The sequence below is a fragment of the Gopherus flavomarginatus genome, chromosome 5, assembly GCF_025201925.1.
Source record: "Gopherus flavomarginatus isolate rGopFla2 chromosome 5, rGopFla2.mat.asm, whole genome shotgun sequence".
Taxonomy (NCBI): Eukaryota; Metazoa; Chordata; order Testudines; family Testudinidae; genus Gopherus; species Gopherus flavomarginatus.
Window position 1 is genome coordinate 103,237,095 of NC_066621.1, and position 16,126 is coordinate 103,253,220.

At 42.4% G+C, this 16,126-nt stretch overlaps 1 protein-coding gene across 1 annotated transcript in view; it reads right to left on the reverse strand.

Annotated features, from left to right (window-relative positions):
* Window positions 1-616: 616 nt before the first annotated feature.
* FAM98B (family with sequence similarity 98 member B) overlaps window positions 617-16,126 on the reverse strand; it is a 31,569-nt gene continuing 16,059 nt past the window's right edge. Inside the window, exons 7-8 of the mRNA XM_050954856.1 lie at window positions 10,593-10,760; window positions 617-2,711 (exon numbers count right to left, since the gene is read on the reverse strand). Of these exons, the coding sequence (XP_050810813.1) occupies window positions 2,406-2,711; window positions 10,593-10,760 (474 nt within the window). The 3' untranslated portion in view covers window positions 617-2,405. The remainder of the gene's footprint in view (window positions 2,712-10,592; window positions 10,761-16,126) is intronic.

Sequence of the window (16,126 nt, forward strand, 5' to 3'; positions counted from 1 at the left end):
CTTAGATTTTACTAGCCTCAGCCGCTTGGTGCTATTCAGATGTCCCTTGTAGCAGAAGTCATCAAAACACTACTTTCGGACAAACAGGAAGAACTTCAGCTTAGGGACTGTGAGGAAAGGAAGGGAAGGAACAGTTTCCCTTTCTCTCTCTTTCCCTCCTGGTTGTTCTACAGAGCCAGCTTGAGGACAGCAGAGTTCTGTATTGAACTTTTGTCCCCATCCTGACCGAAATATCGGACAGGGCAGAACTAAGCTAAGCATACCTGTAAACACTGCTCTCCACACTCCCTACTTACTTCTCTCCCTAATGCGGCAGGAGGCTGTCAGTGACTCTGATCTAACACAAGAAGCATGTGCAGGAGAGGAACTGGTGGTGATGTTGTGTAGTGCCAGAAGCTGAGTGAAACAGTCAGCTGACAGCTACAGTAGGCCAGGAGCTGCTGATGGAAAAATCACTTTCTTAATTCTATGAACAGCTTTTTCAAAATAGTGCCCTTTGGTTGCTCATGACCCCATTACTGTAGGATTCAAGGGCTCTCTGCTCACACCAAGCTGACCTCAAAGTGGAAGCAAAGGGAAGCAGGGTTTTCCTTCAATGCTGTTTAGCTCACTTCTGCCACAGATGTCTTAAGTAGTGCTCTCAGCCAGTCTCCAGACAGGAGAAGAGGTCAGGACTGGGAAAAACTATATTCAGTCTAAACGAAAAGTTCAAATAAGGAGTTTAAAAAAAACCAACATAAGTGTTGTTATAACTAATCTTACAAGATTAGAGGAAGATATTTGAGGGAGCGAGAATCATTTTTAATGTTGAATACAGCCTTGGGCCATATTTTGGCACAAATACAATGACATGAGGCTCCTGCTGGAGTCAAGGGGGCCCATATGAGACCCCAAAACCAGAATATATTAGACTGGAACATTCATGAGAAGTTAATAAAGAAGGATCCAGCCTCAGAACTCTAGCACATAAGAACAAAAAGCAGGCCCTATTCAGCTTAAAGCTACTTCTGCAGCTACATAGGCTACAGAAACTCTTCAAGTTTTCTGTGCTCTGCAGTTGTGGACACTGCTCCCTGTTTTGAGAGACTTTCTTCTTGGCCTCAGCCACATAAGTTACTCCCCTTTCCCAAGGAAAAGCTCTGATTCTGCCCACTCAGATGTTACTAGTGGTAATCAGACCCCAGAGACCCGTCTCAAGAGTAGCCACATGTCTAATGCCTCCCCACTAAGCTGACCGACAGCTGGAGAGTAAATAGGCTGGACAACTTAAGGGGCCAAATACATCTCTAAAAATCCTACATGATTACAATCCTCACCAATTTCAATCAAAATGAGAGCACCCAAACTGATACAAAGAGTGAGTGGAGTAGTATTTGGGGGCAGGAGGCAATGGAGGAGAAAAAGGATCTCATCCCTGCAACTGCAATTATTTTTGGGGAGGTGGGAGAAGGGCATTGTTATATGAGCTCTCTTTGCCCACTGACCAACTCCCAGACACAGAGCCTGTGACTGATTTCCTTCTCAACAGGACAGTTCAGTGCAGTCATCTTACTCAGCCTTCTGGGGTTTATGTGCTACAGAAGACCATGTAAGTGACTGAATGGCTAGGTGTTAGATGGTTGGGGAAATTTTTCAACACAGGTAACAGGGTCTGATTTTAAAGTAAGTTTCATAGAATACTACTTTTAGCAGATCATTTTCATTTTACCTATCAAGGTTCATCACAAATCAGTTTTTACAATGCAAGTTTTTGGCTTTGAAATATTTGTATACATTATATATAAATATAGCATAGCCTTGTTTTGTTGACCATGGAATAGCATGGATTCAATACATCACTTGGAAAAAAATGAAGTTTTTTTTGTTTTAAAATTTTTAGAATATTTTAGATTTACTTCTGATGTTACATTTTTTTCAATTCTTTCAGTCCTCTGTATGAAACAAGACAAGAAGCAGGAACCAGCATTCTACAGTCCTTTTAAAACATATAAAACTAAGTATGGCCTACAAAGCCAAATGCCTCCTAAATCACTTCCTGTATTCTGGGTATGACTGGCAATAATTAAAGAGATCGGAACATAAAATAGTAACATTGAAAAAAGGAAAATTCATTGTTTCTATTCACCTTTTTGAAGTTTGTTATTAAAAAAACCAAACTTTAAGAATACACACGAGCAGTGCAAAAAGAGGACTACTTTAAGATATCACATTTCGGTATAAAAAATGTTCAGTTGACTAACAGGATTTAGTGATAATATCAGGGATCAAATGCAGTGATTCATTAATAAAGAGATCATAATTAACTTTCCTATCATAACACTAAACCATTGCGAATATACACACCTCCTGCTACAGTAAATATCACAACCATGTTTTGTCAGTTATTAGTATTTACAATGTTGTTGTTAGTATCTTCTGTATCCTCCTCCTCTTCCACCATACGGATCTCCATAGCCACCTCTGCCACTGTAACCCCCCCTGCCCCCATAGTCTCCCCGTCCTTGGAAACCACCTCCTCCTCTACCACCACCACTGAAGCTACCACCTCCTCCTCTGCCACCTCCACCCCCCCAACCACCCCTCCCACCTCCACCCCCCCAACCACCCCTCCCACCACCTTCTTGTCTCTTCTGCCAAGGGGGCATTTCAGGAGGTGGTGGTTCAATCTCAGTTGGTCTGCCTCCACGGTCTGGCACTCTCCCCATCAGGACCTGTGTAGAGAAATACACAATGCTTATGTTTAAATAATAATAAGGCTGCTGAAAGGATGCAGAAGTTATCTTGTGGATGAAGAGCACATGCCTACTCATCACAGGGAATGCAATCCTACCCAGAGTGATCTGTGGGAGTTAGAACTTCCAAGTTATTATCCCGTGTTTGCCACAGACTTGCCGTGTGACAACAGACAGCCTCTCAGAGTCAGTTTTCCATCAGTATCACCAGCTAGCTACTGCCTAGGGTGGTCAGGTTTAATTGTTTATAGTGAGCTTTGAGATTTTTTTTAATCAAAAGGTGCTACATAAGGGCTATCAATGCTCATGGCTCCTTAATCCTTATATTATGATGCTGTTTAAATTCAACCAGAATGGCAAACATCAGTTCAAATCCTATCAGAAAATATTGCACTTACAACTACAGTGGGTAGCATACATGATCTGACAAAACTGGTAACTATATGCAATAATAAAATGGTTCATTGCTTTCTTTTCAATTAGGCATTACTGATGCAGTGCAGAAAACTGAAAAAGCAACCAAGTCCATAATGCAATGCTATAGTAGCACCTTCAAGTGAAAAGTGGTGTCTTGAGATTCACTTGACATGAATTGATGTACAAAGAGAACATTATTTGGGAAAAAATATTCACACAGCATGTTATCATTCTAACATGAAGAGACACTGTACTCTAGTCAGCTTACATCTAAAACTGTCATGCAGAAAGACATGAGTTTTAGTTATCCAAGCAGCCTGTTGATAATTCTCTTGATTTCAGAGGTTCCCTCCCAACCCCACCACACACATAATGTATAACATGCAAGCTATTCAGATCACTCTCTGTCAAAATAGCATTAACACATATACTGTATACAAACACAGTATTTACAAAAACAAGGAAGCATGTGTCAAGTAAATGCTTGGATTCCAGTTGGCCACTTATGTGATGTCCTGGGATCACTCTGATGCCAAAGGGACATATCAGTCTTGTTTGACATACAACCCTTGAGTCTAAGGGCTGGTCTACACTGGGGCGGGGGGAGGCAGAGAGAGGAATAGAAGAATCTAAGTTGTACGTCGACTTCAGCTATGTGAATAATGTAGCTGAAGTCGACGTACTTAGATCTACTCACCTCTCGCGGCAGTGGAGTACAGGAGTCGACGGGAGAGCGCTAGGGGGTTGATTTATCGCATCTAGATTAGATGTGATATATCGACCCCTGCTGGACCAGTCGCCACCTGCCGATCCGGCGGGTCGTATGGACATACCCTTACTCTTTCATTACTATTCAGGACACTGCCTGATCCACATCTAACGTCTCCTCTTATCTCCAGCTCACTCTCTCCATCTGCCCCTCTCCTGCTGCTTCTCAGTTTCTTGCTCTTTTGACCCACACATACTTCATGATCTAACCAAACCACCCACTTCCCAACTATTCCAAAGCCAACCCTCCCCTAAGTTTGCCTGTGTCCAACCTGCAATATCCATTCCTTTCAACTGGCTGCTGCACCCTGCAACTACTGCCTTACTCCATTTGCACCCCATCCCATTTGCTTCTGCTTTCCAAACTCTCAACAATCTGCCCCCTTTGCTCCACGCATCACTGCAATTCACATCAAATAGGAATCCTCAGCAAGATTCCAACTTACTCCTAAAATAAATAAGAAATATGGGAACTGTAGTGGTGATTATGTATTCCTTCTAAGGTGATTTTGGAAGTTTGTAGATAGGTGGTTAAGAAGTAATTTGCTCCATCTTCATTTGAGTAATTATGAAAAAAATTATAACAAACTAATAACAGTGTTTGCAGTTTTTGAGTTTCATCATTCATATGTAGCTACCACATTTACATAGGTAAACCACAATATATATTTTTTTTAATTTTGTAGTAAGAATTACATTCCCACACACACCTTTTGTGCCTAGTTTCAACAAAAAGTTTTAAATTTATTGAAGAGTTATAAATCTCAGAACATTGGGCCATAATGAAAACCATTTTAAATCCTTAGCTGTTATGGTATGCATAATATTCCTGTGATGGAAGGAATTACAAAAACCTGATATTTAATAGCAAAGGCCTTCATCCTAGAAGCACTTATGCATATGCTTAACTTCAGACAAATGTAAAGTTAAGCATGTGGATAACTGGGGCCCATTGCTGTAAATAAAGTACTAAGAATTAATAATGCATTTGGACATATTGGCTACTACACATTTAGCTACAAGTCCTGAAATAGACTATAAACCCCATGGAAATCCCTTTACAGCTTTGGGGCTTTACACTGTTAAAAAACACTTGTCACTACTAAAATGAACCAACAATCTATCAGCAATAAATCTGAAAAATAATATTCCCCAGACAATCTGATTTCTAATTAAGCAGCAGAATTAGATGCTACAAAAGAAATTGGGGAAAACAAACTGTCAGAAATAAATGACAAAGTCATTTTAAACAGGAGGCAGGTGGGGGAACCATCCAAAGCTGGATTTAGCAAAGTATAAAAAACTTAAATATGAATAGTTTCAATAGCAAGCTATTTTCTGATTAAAGTTCATGTGATTTTATGATTTTGGTGAGCAGTTAAAAAGTGATCATCTTTTTTCCATTACAATTTCATCACAGAGTATAGAACATGGTCCGAATAAATCATTTGCAAGTGATTATGATCACAATATTTCTTAATCATGGAGACCACTTTCATTAAATAGTTACACAAATTGTGAAAAGCATATTTATTCTCAACTGTGATTTCAAAATATCTGACAATTTACATTGATCAGACAAGAGTCTCAATAATAGTAAGCCTCAGTTCCTCACATTCCCAATTTCAAATTCTGTTGGTTCAGCAATCTGGAAATTCACTTCATTTCACTAGTTCATAAAAAGAATAATCTCAACAAAGTATCTCCTATCCAAAAAACAATGTACACTTTAACATCTCTTATGACTTGAGTCCCTGTTAGTGAAGCTACAATTAGCACTGATGACCAATGACAAATTCAGTTTTTCTCTGAGGTCCCCCTTGCAAGAAAATGTTTGGATGCTCTTCACATTTCTCAAGATTCCTTGCAGGGCTGTGCAAATCCACTTTGACAGTCTCTACTGACTAGAAGATTTTGAAGCAAACCCAGGGAATCAAAAAGTGATATCTGATCCTCTTGAAGTATCCAGGCTTGCCATTTCTACAATGGGTTTCTTCTACTCTGTAGCTTCAAAAAAGCAGGACCACACCTGTTAGTTTCCAGGGAAGGCTAGGCTGCCCCTTTGAGAAATCTGCCCAGTGAAGCTGCTTCCGAAATTAGAAAGTGTAAAAGGATTCTTATGCGAGACAAGGTGGGTGAGATAATATCTTTTGTTGGACCAACTTCTGTCAGTGCGAGAAACAAGCTTTCGAGTTTACACAGAGCTCTTCTTCAGGTCTGGAAAACTTACTCAGGCCAGGTCTACATTTCAGACCTGTATCGGTATGACTACGTCACTCAGGGGCGTGAAAAATCAATACCCCTGAGCAACATAGTTACACTGAGGGTATGGCTACACTTGAAATTTCAAAGCGCTGCCACGGCAGAGCTTTGAAGCGTGAGTGTGGTCGGAGCGCCAACGCTGGGAGAGAGCTCTCCCAGCGCTGCACGTAAACCACATCCCTTACAGGTGTAGCTTGCAGCGCTGGGAGCCGTGCTCCCAGCGCCGCAGCACTGATTACACTGAGGCTTTACAGTGCTGTATCCTGCAGTGCTCAGGGGGGTGTTTTTTTACACCCCTGAGCGCAAAAGTTGCAGCCCTGTAAAGTGCCAGTGTAGCCAAGCCCTGACCTAACCCCCGTGTAGATAGCACTACGTCAGTGGGAGAGCTTCTCCTGTTGACATAGCTACCGGCTCTCGGAGAGGTGGATTAACAATGCCAATGGGAGAAACTCTCCAGTCAGCATGGTAATGTCTTCACTAAAGCACTACAGCGGCTCAGCTACACCACTGCAGCACTGTACGCGAAGACAAGCCTTGAGTAAGTTTCCCAGACCTGAAGAAAAGCTCTTTGTAAATGCTAAAGCTTGTTTCTCGCACCAACAGAAGTTGGTCTGAAAAAGATATTACCTCACCCACCTTGTTTCTCTAATATCCTGGGATCAAGATGGCTACAACAACACTGCATACAACTAAGGATTCTTGTGACATTTATGGCCATTTCCTGCAATATTCTGGAGAAATCTTACTGAATTAAGTTTAAGTACTTTAGGAGTTCGTTGTATTAAAAATGCAACTGCTTATGTATTACTGTGGGGCTGTATGGAACATCTTTAGGATTAAGGTGATCTTTAGGAAGCACCACGAGCTTCAAAAAAAAAAAACTATGCTGAACAATATAGCAAACATGAATGATCTTCTGGGACAATACGTCTGAAGTGGCATTCCTAGGAAACACTTGGAGGAATGGATTGTAAACTCCCATCTCCGTATTCAGCCTCTGAAACTTCACCTTGAGGGACCTTTTGTCTTTGAACTGTCCTCATATGAGCAGCAGACCAAAGAGACATGAAGTCATCTGTGCAACAAGGTGGATCCTGGCAGGCTGATACTATGGACCCTGCTGTCCACTTCCTGACTCCCGGCTTCATCCCCAGTTCCTGCCTTCAACCCTGCCCTGTTTTTGGCGCCTGTCCTTTGTCTTGTTCCAGTCCCTGAACCCTGTCGGTCTACTGACTGACTGCTCTGGTTCAGACCCTAGACTATGGCTCTGACTTCCGACTCAGCAGAGTCCCTTGGCTTCAGCTCCTGTTTTGTGTATGACCCCAGCTCCCACTTTTGGCTCAGACACCTGGCTCCTAATTCTGGACCTACCCCTTGGCCTCAGGTCCCCAAACACCAGGCCAAACCACCCACAACTCGGTCGCTGGTACTGGTTTTGTACAGACCCTGTATCATGATTGGAATGCGGGCAATCTGACCTAGTGGTCGGAGCAGGAGTCGGGAGTCAGATGCCAGGATGTCACAGTCCAAGACAGGCCAAAGGGCAAACAGAGTCAGGCATCAGGAGGCAAGCAAGGTCAGGTTACCAGGAGATTGGGGTCAGGCGCCAGATTAAAGACATCAATTGGAGAGCGAGGTCAAGGATGAACTAGGGTCGGAAGCTGGAGTTTAGTGTCTACTGTTAGCTGAGTCTGGAGCAGAAGCAGGCAGGCGATCTGTGTTGTTGCTCACACTGTTTCTCACCATGGCTTCCTGGTTTACATACTGGTATCAGCCAATCAGTGGGCTGTAAGGGGCTGCCAATCAGTCCCTGTGGGGTGCTACTTTCTGCTGAGATAGACAAGTTGCTACCTTGCAGATTTCTTCATATGATGCAAAGGAGTTCTCTGCCTATGAAGGGGACACTGTTCCACTTTGCTGACTTTATTTTTACCTAAAGATTTCAGAACTTCAGTTTTGCAAGTCTTCTTGATGCAAAATTTTAACTACCTAATAGATACTTATTTACCTCATGGGTGTTATATTACAAATAGGATAAAAGACTTGCTACAGGACTGTAATCTTTTATGTTCTGAGCACCCTGCAGACATTTAGCATGTATCATTGCCTTTGTTTGGGGTGTTTTGGTTTGGTACAGAATTGGGAAAGAATGATCTCCACTCTATGAAAGACAGAGTGAACTTCTGGAATTAAAGCAGGCTCCAGGAAGAATACCTCTTTATCAGCATTGAAGGTACAGTACTGTGACTGCACAGATAATTCTCCCAGTTCCCAAGACTTCCATTGCTCAAGTGATAGCCACCTGCAATGCTACTTTAATGGAAAAGTAGATCAAAACTAATGTTTCCAACAACAGATTCAACTTCCATAGGGTTCCCCTATATATTTCCAGAAGGTTAAACAGGGAGACTGCTGTGAAAAAGCACTTGATATGAGGAGAAGACATTCGAGAACTATTCACTCCCAATATGCTGATGAATGCTTTTGGAGAGTGTATGCCTTCAGTTCAATTGCCAGGCTACCCCAGCAGTATGCCAGAATTAGAAATTTGTTTAATGCTTTGATTCTTCATGTTCTTTAGACCATGAAGCACAATTGAACAAAATTTTAGTATATTCCAAGTCTGGTTATTTTTTTCCTCAAAGTGAGGAGATGGTTAATTGCTTCCCCTCTCCCAACAGTTGTTTCTATTTAGCATCTACACTGTTGAGTATCTGTGGGTCTAGATGCACTACCAATCCTTGATTTAGGAGGTCTTTCAAAAGTGGTAGAGAGAAAAGGGGACAGTACCATTTTATCTAGAAATAATGGTCCTCTGGTATGGGCTAGGTACTTCTGTGGTCCCCAGCATCATAGCATTCATAAATATTAAAGGAGTTATCTTTACAATGAACATGTGAAGTATATCCCCAATTTTATAGAAGGAAAACCCAGACACAGAGAGATGAAGTGATTAGCCTAAGATCCCCAGGAATTGAACACAGATCTCCTGAGACCTAGTGCCTCAATCACAAGACTGTCCTTCCTTCCTTAGGTTCATCGGGTTCTCCTTTGACAGGGAGCCTGCCAACCCTGACTAACTGAAGCAGTAGTAGAGGCTTAGCTGGCTTTCAGTAGAAGGTTGCTTTTGAATGGCTGTCCAATTAATCCATAAGGTTAGCAATGGCTGAATAAACTATTGGGAAGGTGGCAGTCTGATTTTTTTGTTTTGTAACAGCACAAGATTTTTTAGACAGATTAGAGAGCCTCTTAATCTTATTTGGTAATTCCCACTCCAATTTAACTACATGCTTTTGTAATTATTAGAGGCATACGAAGCTCTCTTCTGGAAGTTGAAGGAAAGATTTTTTCATTTATATGACTGAGGTTCAATACCTACAGGGAAGACCACCTCTGCTTCCCAGCTTTATCCTGAAAGGAATCTCTCCTCTGAGAGAAGAGCTCTTGAAGTAGACAGTTCATTCTTATACTCAGGCTCGCTCCAACATGCATATGTGACCTGCTCAGAGAAAGCAGGATGGTGGACCATCTGTTGTTGCTGCTGGAAGGCAGTGAACTGATAAATTTTCCAGAAAAAAAGAGTCAAGCATTTGTCATCCCCAGGGACTGACAGATTTGGTCCTGCCTCCTGAAGCATAAAAAGGGAATACCACTGTAGGCGGCATGAGATTTTAAATCTTCCTTTTTCCATCCACTGCAATTCTTATCTAGAATTGTTATATCTCAGTGTGGAAGTGACTGTAGGTCTATATATATACAAACACACACGACTCACCTCTTGAGGACGCATGTAGGGTATGCATAGTTATGCAGGCTGTGTTCACACTGCAGTGTGTAGCTACAAGTAACAGTGAAAGGCTGTGGCAGGGAGGAGGCAGAGCAGAAAAACTCATCAGTGGAGAATTGCCAGAGCCTTTCCTTGCTCCTGGAATCTTTCACTGCGGCAGGGAAAGGATCCTGCAGCAGGGAGGCAGTGGGACACTACATGCTAAAAATAGTAGCATAGACAGGGAAAGCACTGCATCGGTGAGTAGAGAACCCTATAGATCATACCACATGGTTCAGGAGAGTCTTTACTAGCTTAAGCATTGCCTCACCATCTATGCAGCTATGTATACCTGTACGGGGCAGGGGTGTAGTCTATGTACCCTACAGGCTACCAAAAGGAGTGTGCAGTATACTTTGTAACAAAAACTAGGACAATGGAGCTATAGTGATACTTATGGGAGTGCTGCAGCCCTTCCTTTTCCAGTGCACTAAATACAACAAGTTTGCAAAAAAGGAAAACTGTATTATAGAGGATAAGCAAAAGTCAAAATTCTTGCTAAAGATATCATTAATTATAAATTATCAGTTATTATACCAGATTACTTTCAATAGCTCTGTAAATCCACAGGAGAAAGAGAAGAATACCTTATTGATAGCGCAGGTTGTCTTTTCTCGTGTCGATCCACTACTTGTCCTTATGATCTTTGATAAGTCTTCTCGAGCAGCAAGAAGGTGGGCAAACGTAATGGTTGTTTTAGGAGATAGTGCGTAACGTTTGGGCTGATAAATTCTTGCTATGTCATCTGTTTTAACCTAAATGATAAAGTCAAATATAATTCAGTTGCTAAGTATTTCACGTACAAAAATGCAAATGCTCAATGGCTGTTTGTAAGTCACCAAACAGCACACGGTCAGTGTGAGTTTACACAGAGCATGAAGTTTAGACATTCAAACTACCTCAGTAAAAACAGCGCCAGTCACTCTTATAAAAGACTCTTGGCCTTGCTCACAACAATCAGCTACTGTACAAAAAAAATGGTAATGAAGATGTTTAGTTAATGCTGAAGCCTCGTATTACCTGTCACAAATTGATGTGGTCTAGTGCATGCCCCATCCTGTAAAGGGGTCACTCGGAAGGGACTGGTTAATGTGTCAAACCCTAAGGGTCCACACAGTTCTACAGGGGAAGGCCCACAGTGTCCACAGGTCCAAAACTGAGCCTTTGGGCACCAGCCATCCCTGTTTCTCTCTGTGGCTCCCTGCAGCAAATCCAGCCAACCCAGATGCCTGCAGGAGGCTTGTACTGTATCCCTTCATGGTGCAATGGTCTCAGTATGTATTTAAAGGGAACAAAGGGAGAAAAAAAAATGCTCCCTGGGAGACTGGGAGCTTCAGAGCAACCGGACATTTGCCCATTGACACTGGACACACACTGTTCCCTGCAGTAATATACTGTTAAGGAACGACTGACAGTAGGACTTTCCCACTGTGGGAAACAATACCTGAATTCAAGAAATACCATGGTCAAAAAGCAGGGAAACAGAGGCCAATAATGTCTAAATCAAGGGTGGGCAAACTTTTTGGCCTGAGAGCCACATCTAGGTATAAAAAGGGGGCAAGTCTGATGTGAGAAGGGTGGATGTTCTCTGCAGCTCTGCCTCCCAACTCCTCATGTACATGTTATTAGAAGTCCATGTACATGTTATTAGAAGCTATATGGAACTGAAAATTGATTTCTCAAGGCTAAGTTTAAGATTTTCCAAAAGGACAGTTCTTTTTTTTTCCCAGGTGCAATCCACACCCACCAAAAGTATACCTGCATTTTACATCCAGAATTTCAACAATAGCTATAAAATTGAGTACTTGTGCCTCTTGCTATCTCACGTGTATCTGTATTCAGGTACGAAGAAACATACGTACCCGGTTTAGCACTTGTAATTCATTTTTGCAGGCAAAAATTGTACCGTCAAAATGGAAGTTGTGCTTCAACCCTTTGAAAAAATCTACTCAGTAATGTAATTTCAACTTTTAATGCAAAATTACAATAGGCCTTCTGGAAATCTCAGTAACTGTATTTTGTTTTTGCACATTTTCTAAGAACAGGCTGCTGACTCATCTCACCACTTTAACTTCAATAAAACAAAACAATGGTACACTTTCTTCATGACTGAACAAAAGCTATTTAAATAGTTTTTAATGTCACATCTAGGGACTAATACAATATCAAATGACTCAAGTCAATTTAAGCTACAGTCATAAATTAAATACAATTTTAATAATATTAATTAATAATTATTTTAAATTATTTAAATGTGAAGATTTATATAGTTGTACACAGAGAGAAGTGTGGAGCCATATAAGACAGACAACCTCTACTTTATCCTTGGTATAGAATCGTAAGAATATAGGCCTACATCTTCAAGCTTGGGTGTCTAAAGGTAGGCACTTACATCCCTATTTAGGCACCTAAATAAAAGTTGCCTTGCTCTGAATTCTACTGGATCAGTCGTCCTTTAAATCATAAGGTAAGAAAAAAAATGTGTTTGTGGAGAGGAGAAAGGAAAGAAACGTATGCAGTAATCTCCTTACCACAGCGAGTTAACTCCTTTTTCCTTTCCTCTCCTACAGTGCATCAGTATTCATGCAAGCTGCTAAAGTGAGAAGTGCACAAAGAAGCAATAGCTGAATGTTTGAGAATAAATTTTCAAAGCTGCATACAAAGATGTAGCTGCATCACTCCCACTGATATTTAGCGAGAGTCATGCAACTGAGGTTTTCTCTGCACTTGCACTAAAGCTACAACAGACAACACCAGGTAGGTTTTTAAAAACGTTGTTTTCCATTATTTTCAGTATACGTGCAAAGCCTTAAACCGGTTTAAAAATGGACAGGATGTAAACTATTGTAACCTTTGTGAGGAAAGTCTTGTGGTTCATGCACAGAACTGGGAGTTAGGATGTCTGTGTGCTATTCCCAGTGATGCCATAAGCTTCCTGTGTGTCTACTGGTCAAATCACGACCTCCTCAAACTGAGTGGCATTGCAGCCTGGAATACAGCTGGGCAAATATGAGCAAGCAGCACTAGAACCTGGCACCAGGCTGCAAAACATGGAGCAGAGAGCTGGGCCCAGAGCAGCAGGACAGAAGCCAAGGCTTCAAAGTAAATTTGTTCTCCAACCCCCACAGAAGGGCCTCTCCTCTGCAGTAAAGGGAGAGTAAAAAAGAGAGAAGGTAGGGGCACTTCGCACAAAAATCAAGATGTTGAGTACAAACTTAATCAGGGAACCAAGGGATATGAAAAGAAGAAATTCTTGAATTGCCCGTACATCAATGCTAGGACCCTGAATAACAAACAAGAGGAATTAGAATTACTCATTTATGAGCATAAATTCAATTTAGTTGGGTATTACCGAACCCTGGTGGGATGATTCACGCAACTGGAATGTAAAAAATCAATGGTTATAAACTATTTAGAAGGATTGAGTGGAAAAAGGGGGAGAGAGTGGCATTCTAGGTCAAAAATGGCATTGCCTGTTTCTGAGTAACTGATAATTCAGAAGAAAATGAACTTGAATGCTTACAGATCTATATCCTTAACAGATAAAGCGCAAGATGGGGTATTAGTTGGTGCCTGGTACAGGCCACTAAATCACACTAGGGAACAGGATGACTGCCTCATTATACACCTATGTATAACGACGAGCAGTGAAAAATTTTGTATGATCAAAGGGGACATCAATCTGAGTGACATGCTGGAGGTCACATGTACTCAGTACTAAAACATCTGTCTCTACAATGTTTAGAAATTTCACAATTTCCTAATTCAAAAAGTGTTGAAGTCAACATAGGGGAATTCTTCATTACACCTTGTCTTAACAAATAAAGAGGAACTGATCACAGAACTAAAAAATTAATGGTAAGTTAGGTACAAGTTATCATGACATGAACACATTATTTTGCTTGCACATTATAAAAGTCCAGATCTGAAATATATGCATTTGGTGCTTTAATAGGGCTAATTTCACAAAGTTGAAACAATTATGGGTCAAATCTGCTGGGAGGTAGAATTTAATCAGAAAAATGAATGATAATTGAGAATAATTTTAGAACAACTTCCTAGATGCCCAAAAAGCCACAATCTCAGAATCCAGGAAGGTGGTCTACTGGTCAAAAAATTGACCAGGTTTAGAGAGTAAGTGAAAAAACAAATGAGGGAAAGGGGAAGTTGACAATAATGAATATAAAGCTGAAGTTAGGAACTGAAGAAAATTTGGCAAGGGAAGCAAATGGACACAGAGAAATCTAAGGCCAGCAGAGTTAAGGACGATAAGGAAATTTTAAAATATACTAGAAATAAAAAGAATCTTGACAAAGATATAGGTCCATTACTAGATGGATATAGTAGAATTATGAATAATAAGGCAGAAGTGTTCAATACATGTTTCTGTTCTGTATCTGGGAGAAAAGCAGATAATATAGTTGTGCCAATTGTTAAAAAGGGCTAATGGGATGACGCAGATAATTATAGGTCCGTCAGCCTGACATCAATCTTAGGCAAGATCAGAATGGAGCAGCTGATATGGGCTCGATTAATAAAGAATTAAAGGAGAGTAATATAATTAATACCAATCAGCATGCATTTGTGGAAAAGAGATCCTGTCAAACTAACTTGATATCTTTTTTTGATGAGATTACAAGTTTGGTTAATAAAGTTAACAGTTTTGACGTAATGTACTCGGACTTCTCTAAGGCATTTGACTTGGTACCACAAAACATTTTGATTAAAAAACTAGAAAACTATAAAATTAATATGGCTCCCATTAAATGGATTAAAATCTGGCTAACCGATAGGTCTCAATATGTAATTGTCATTGAGTAAGGCTATGATTTGGTCACGGATTCTGTGACTTTAGCAGACCTCCGTGACTTCTTCCACTTCAGCTGTCAGCCTGAGGCAACTGGGTTTGGATAGCGGGAATCAGGACCCTGCAGCCCCTGCCCTGTGGTTTTCAGAGGGTGGGGGGACTGCAGCCAGGCTATGAGCCCCGTCCAGCAGTTGCAGCTAGCTCCAGAGCGGGGGTTGTGCCCTCTCACGGCTGCGTCCCAGCCCCTGCGGCTTCCGCCAGGTGCCGCAGGCGTGGCCAGGCACCCCAGCCCCTGCGGCTTCCGCCAGGTGCCGCAGGCGTGGCCAGGCACCCCAGCCCCTGCGGCTTCCGCCAGGTGCCGCAGGCGCGGCCAGGCACCCCAGCCCCTGCGGCTTCCGCCAGGTGCCGCAGGCGCGGCCAGGCACCCCAGCCCTGTGGTGGGGGCTGCAGTGGCGGCCGTGTGCCCCTGCCCCGCGGCTGTGGCCAGCTCCAGAGCTGTGGCTGCGCATCTCCCACGGCTTCTGCTGGGGGCCATGCTGCAGCCGGGGCCATGCACCCCGGCCCCATGGCTTCCACCGGAGACTGCTGCTGGGGCTGCGCACCCTTGCCAGCCAGCTGTAGCCAGTGCTGTGTGCCTCAACACTGTGGCTTCCGCTGGGGGCTGCAGCTGGGGCCATGTGTCCCAGCCCCATGGCAGGAGCTGCAGCAGGGGCTGTGCGCCTCTGCCCCGCAGCATTCCAGGGCCACGCTCCCCCTCATGGCTGTGGACGGGGCTTGGGGAGACTGCAGCTGGGACCACGCACCCCTGTCCCGCAGCTGTGGCCATCTCCAGAGTGGAGAGCTACGTGACAGCCCTGGCTGCGCCCCTGTCCTCCAGCCCCACCCTCCCCACATAGGACTCCATACTTCCCCATATTTAGCCTTACTCCTGGTTATTTTTAGTGAAGTCATGGGTAGGTCACGGGTTTTGTGAATTTTTGTTTACTGCCTGTGACCTGTCCATGAATTTTACTAAAAATAACCGTGACAAAATCTTAGCCTCATCATTGGGCAGTTGTGTTCCAGTGGAGTCACGCAGGATCAGTTCTTGAACCTATGCTATTTAACCTTTTTACCAATGACCTGGAAGAAAGCATGAAATCACCACCGATAAAGTTTGCAGATGACATAAAAACTGGGGGAGTGGGGAATAATGAAGAAGACAGGTCACTGATTCAGATCTAGATTGCTTGGTAGACTAGGTGAAGGCAAACACTATGCATTTTAATATAGTTAAATGTAAATATATACATCTACGAATAAAGAATGTAGAAA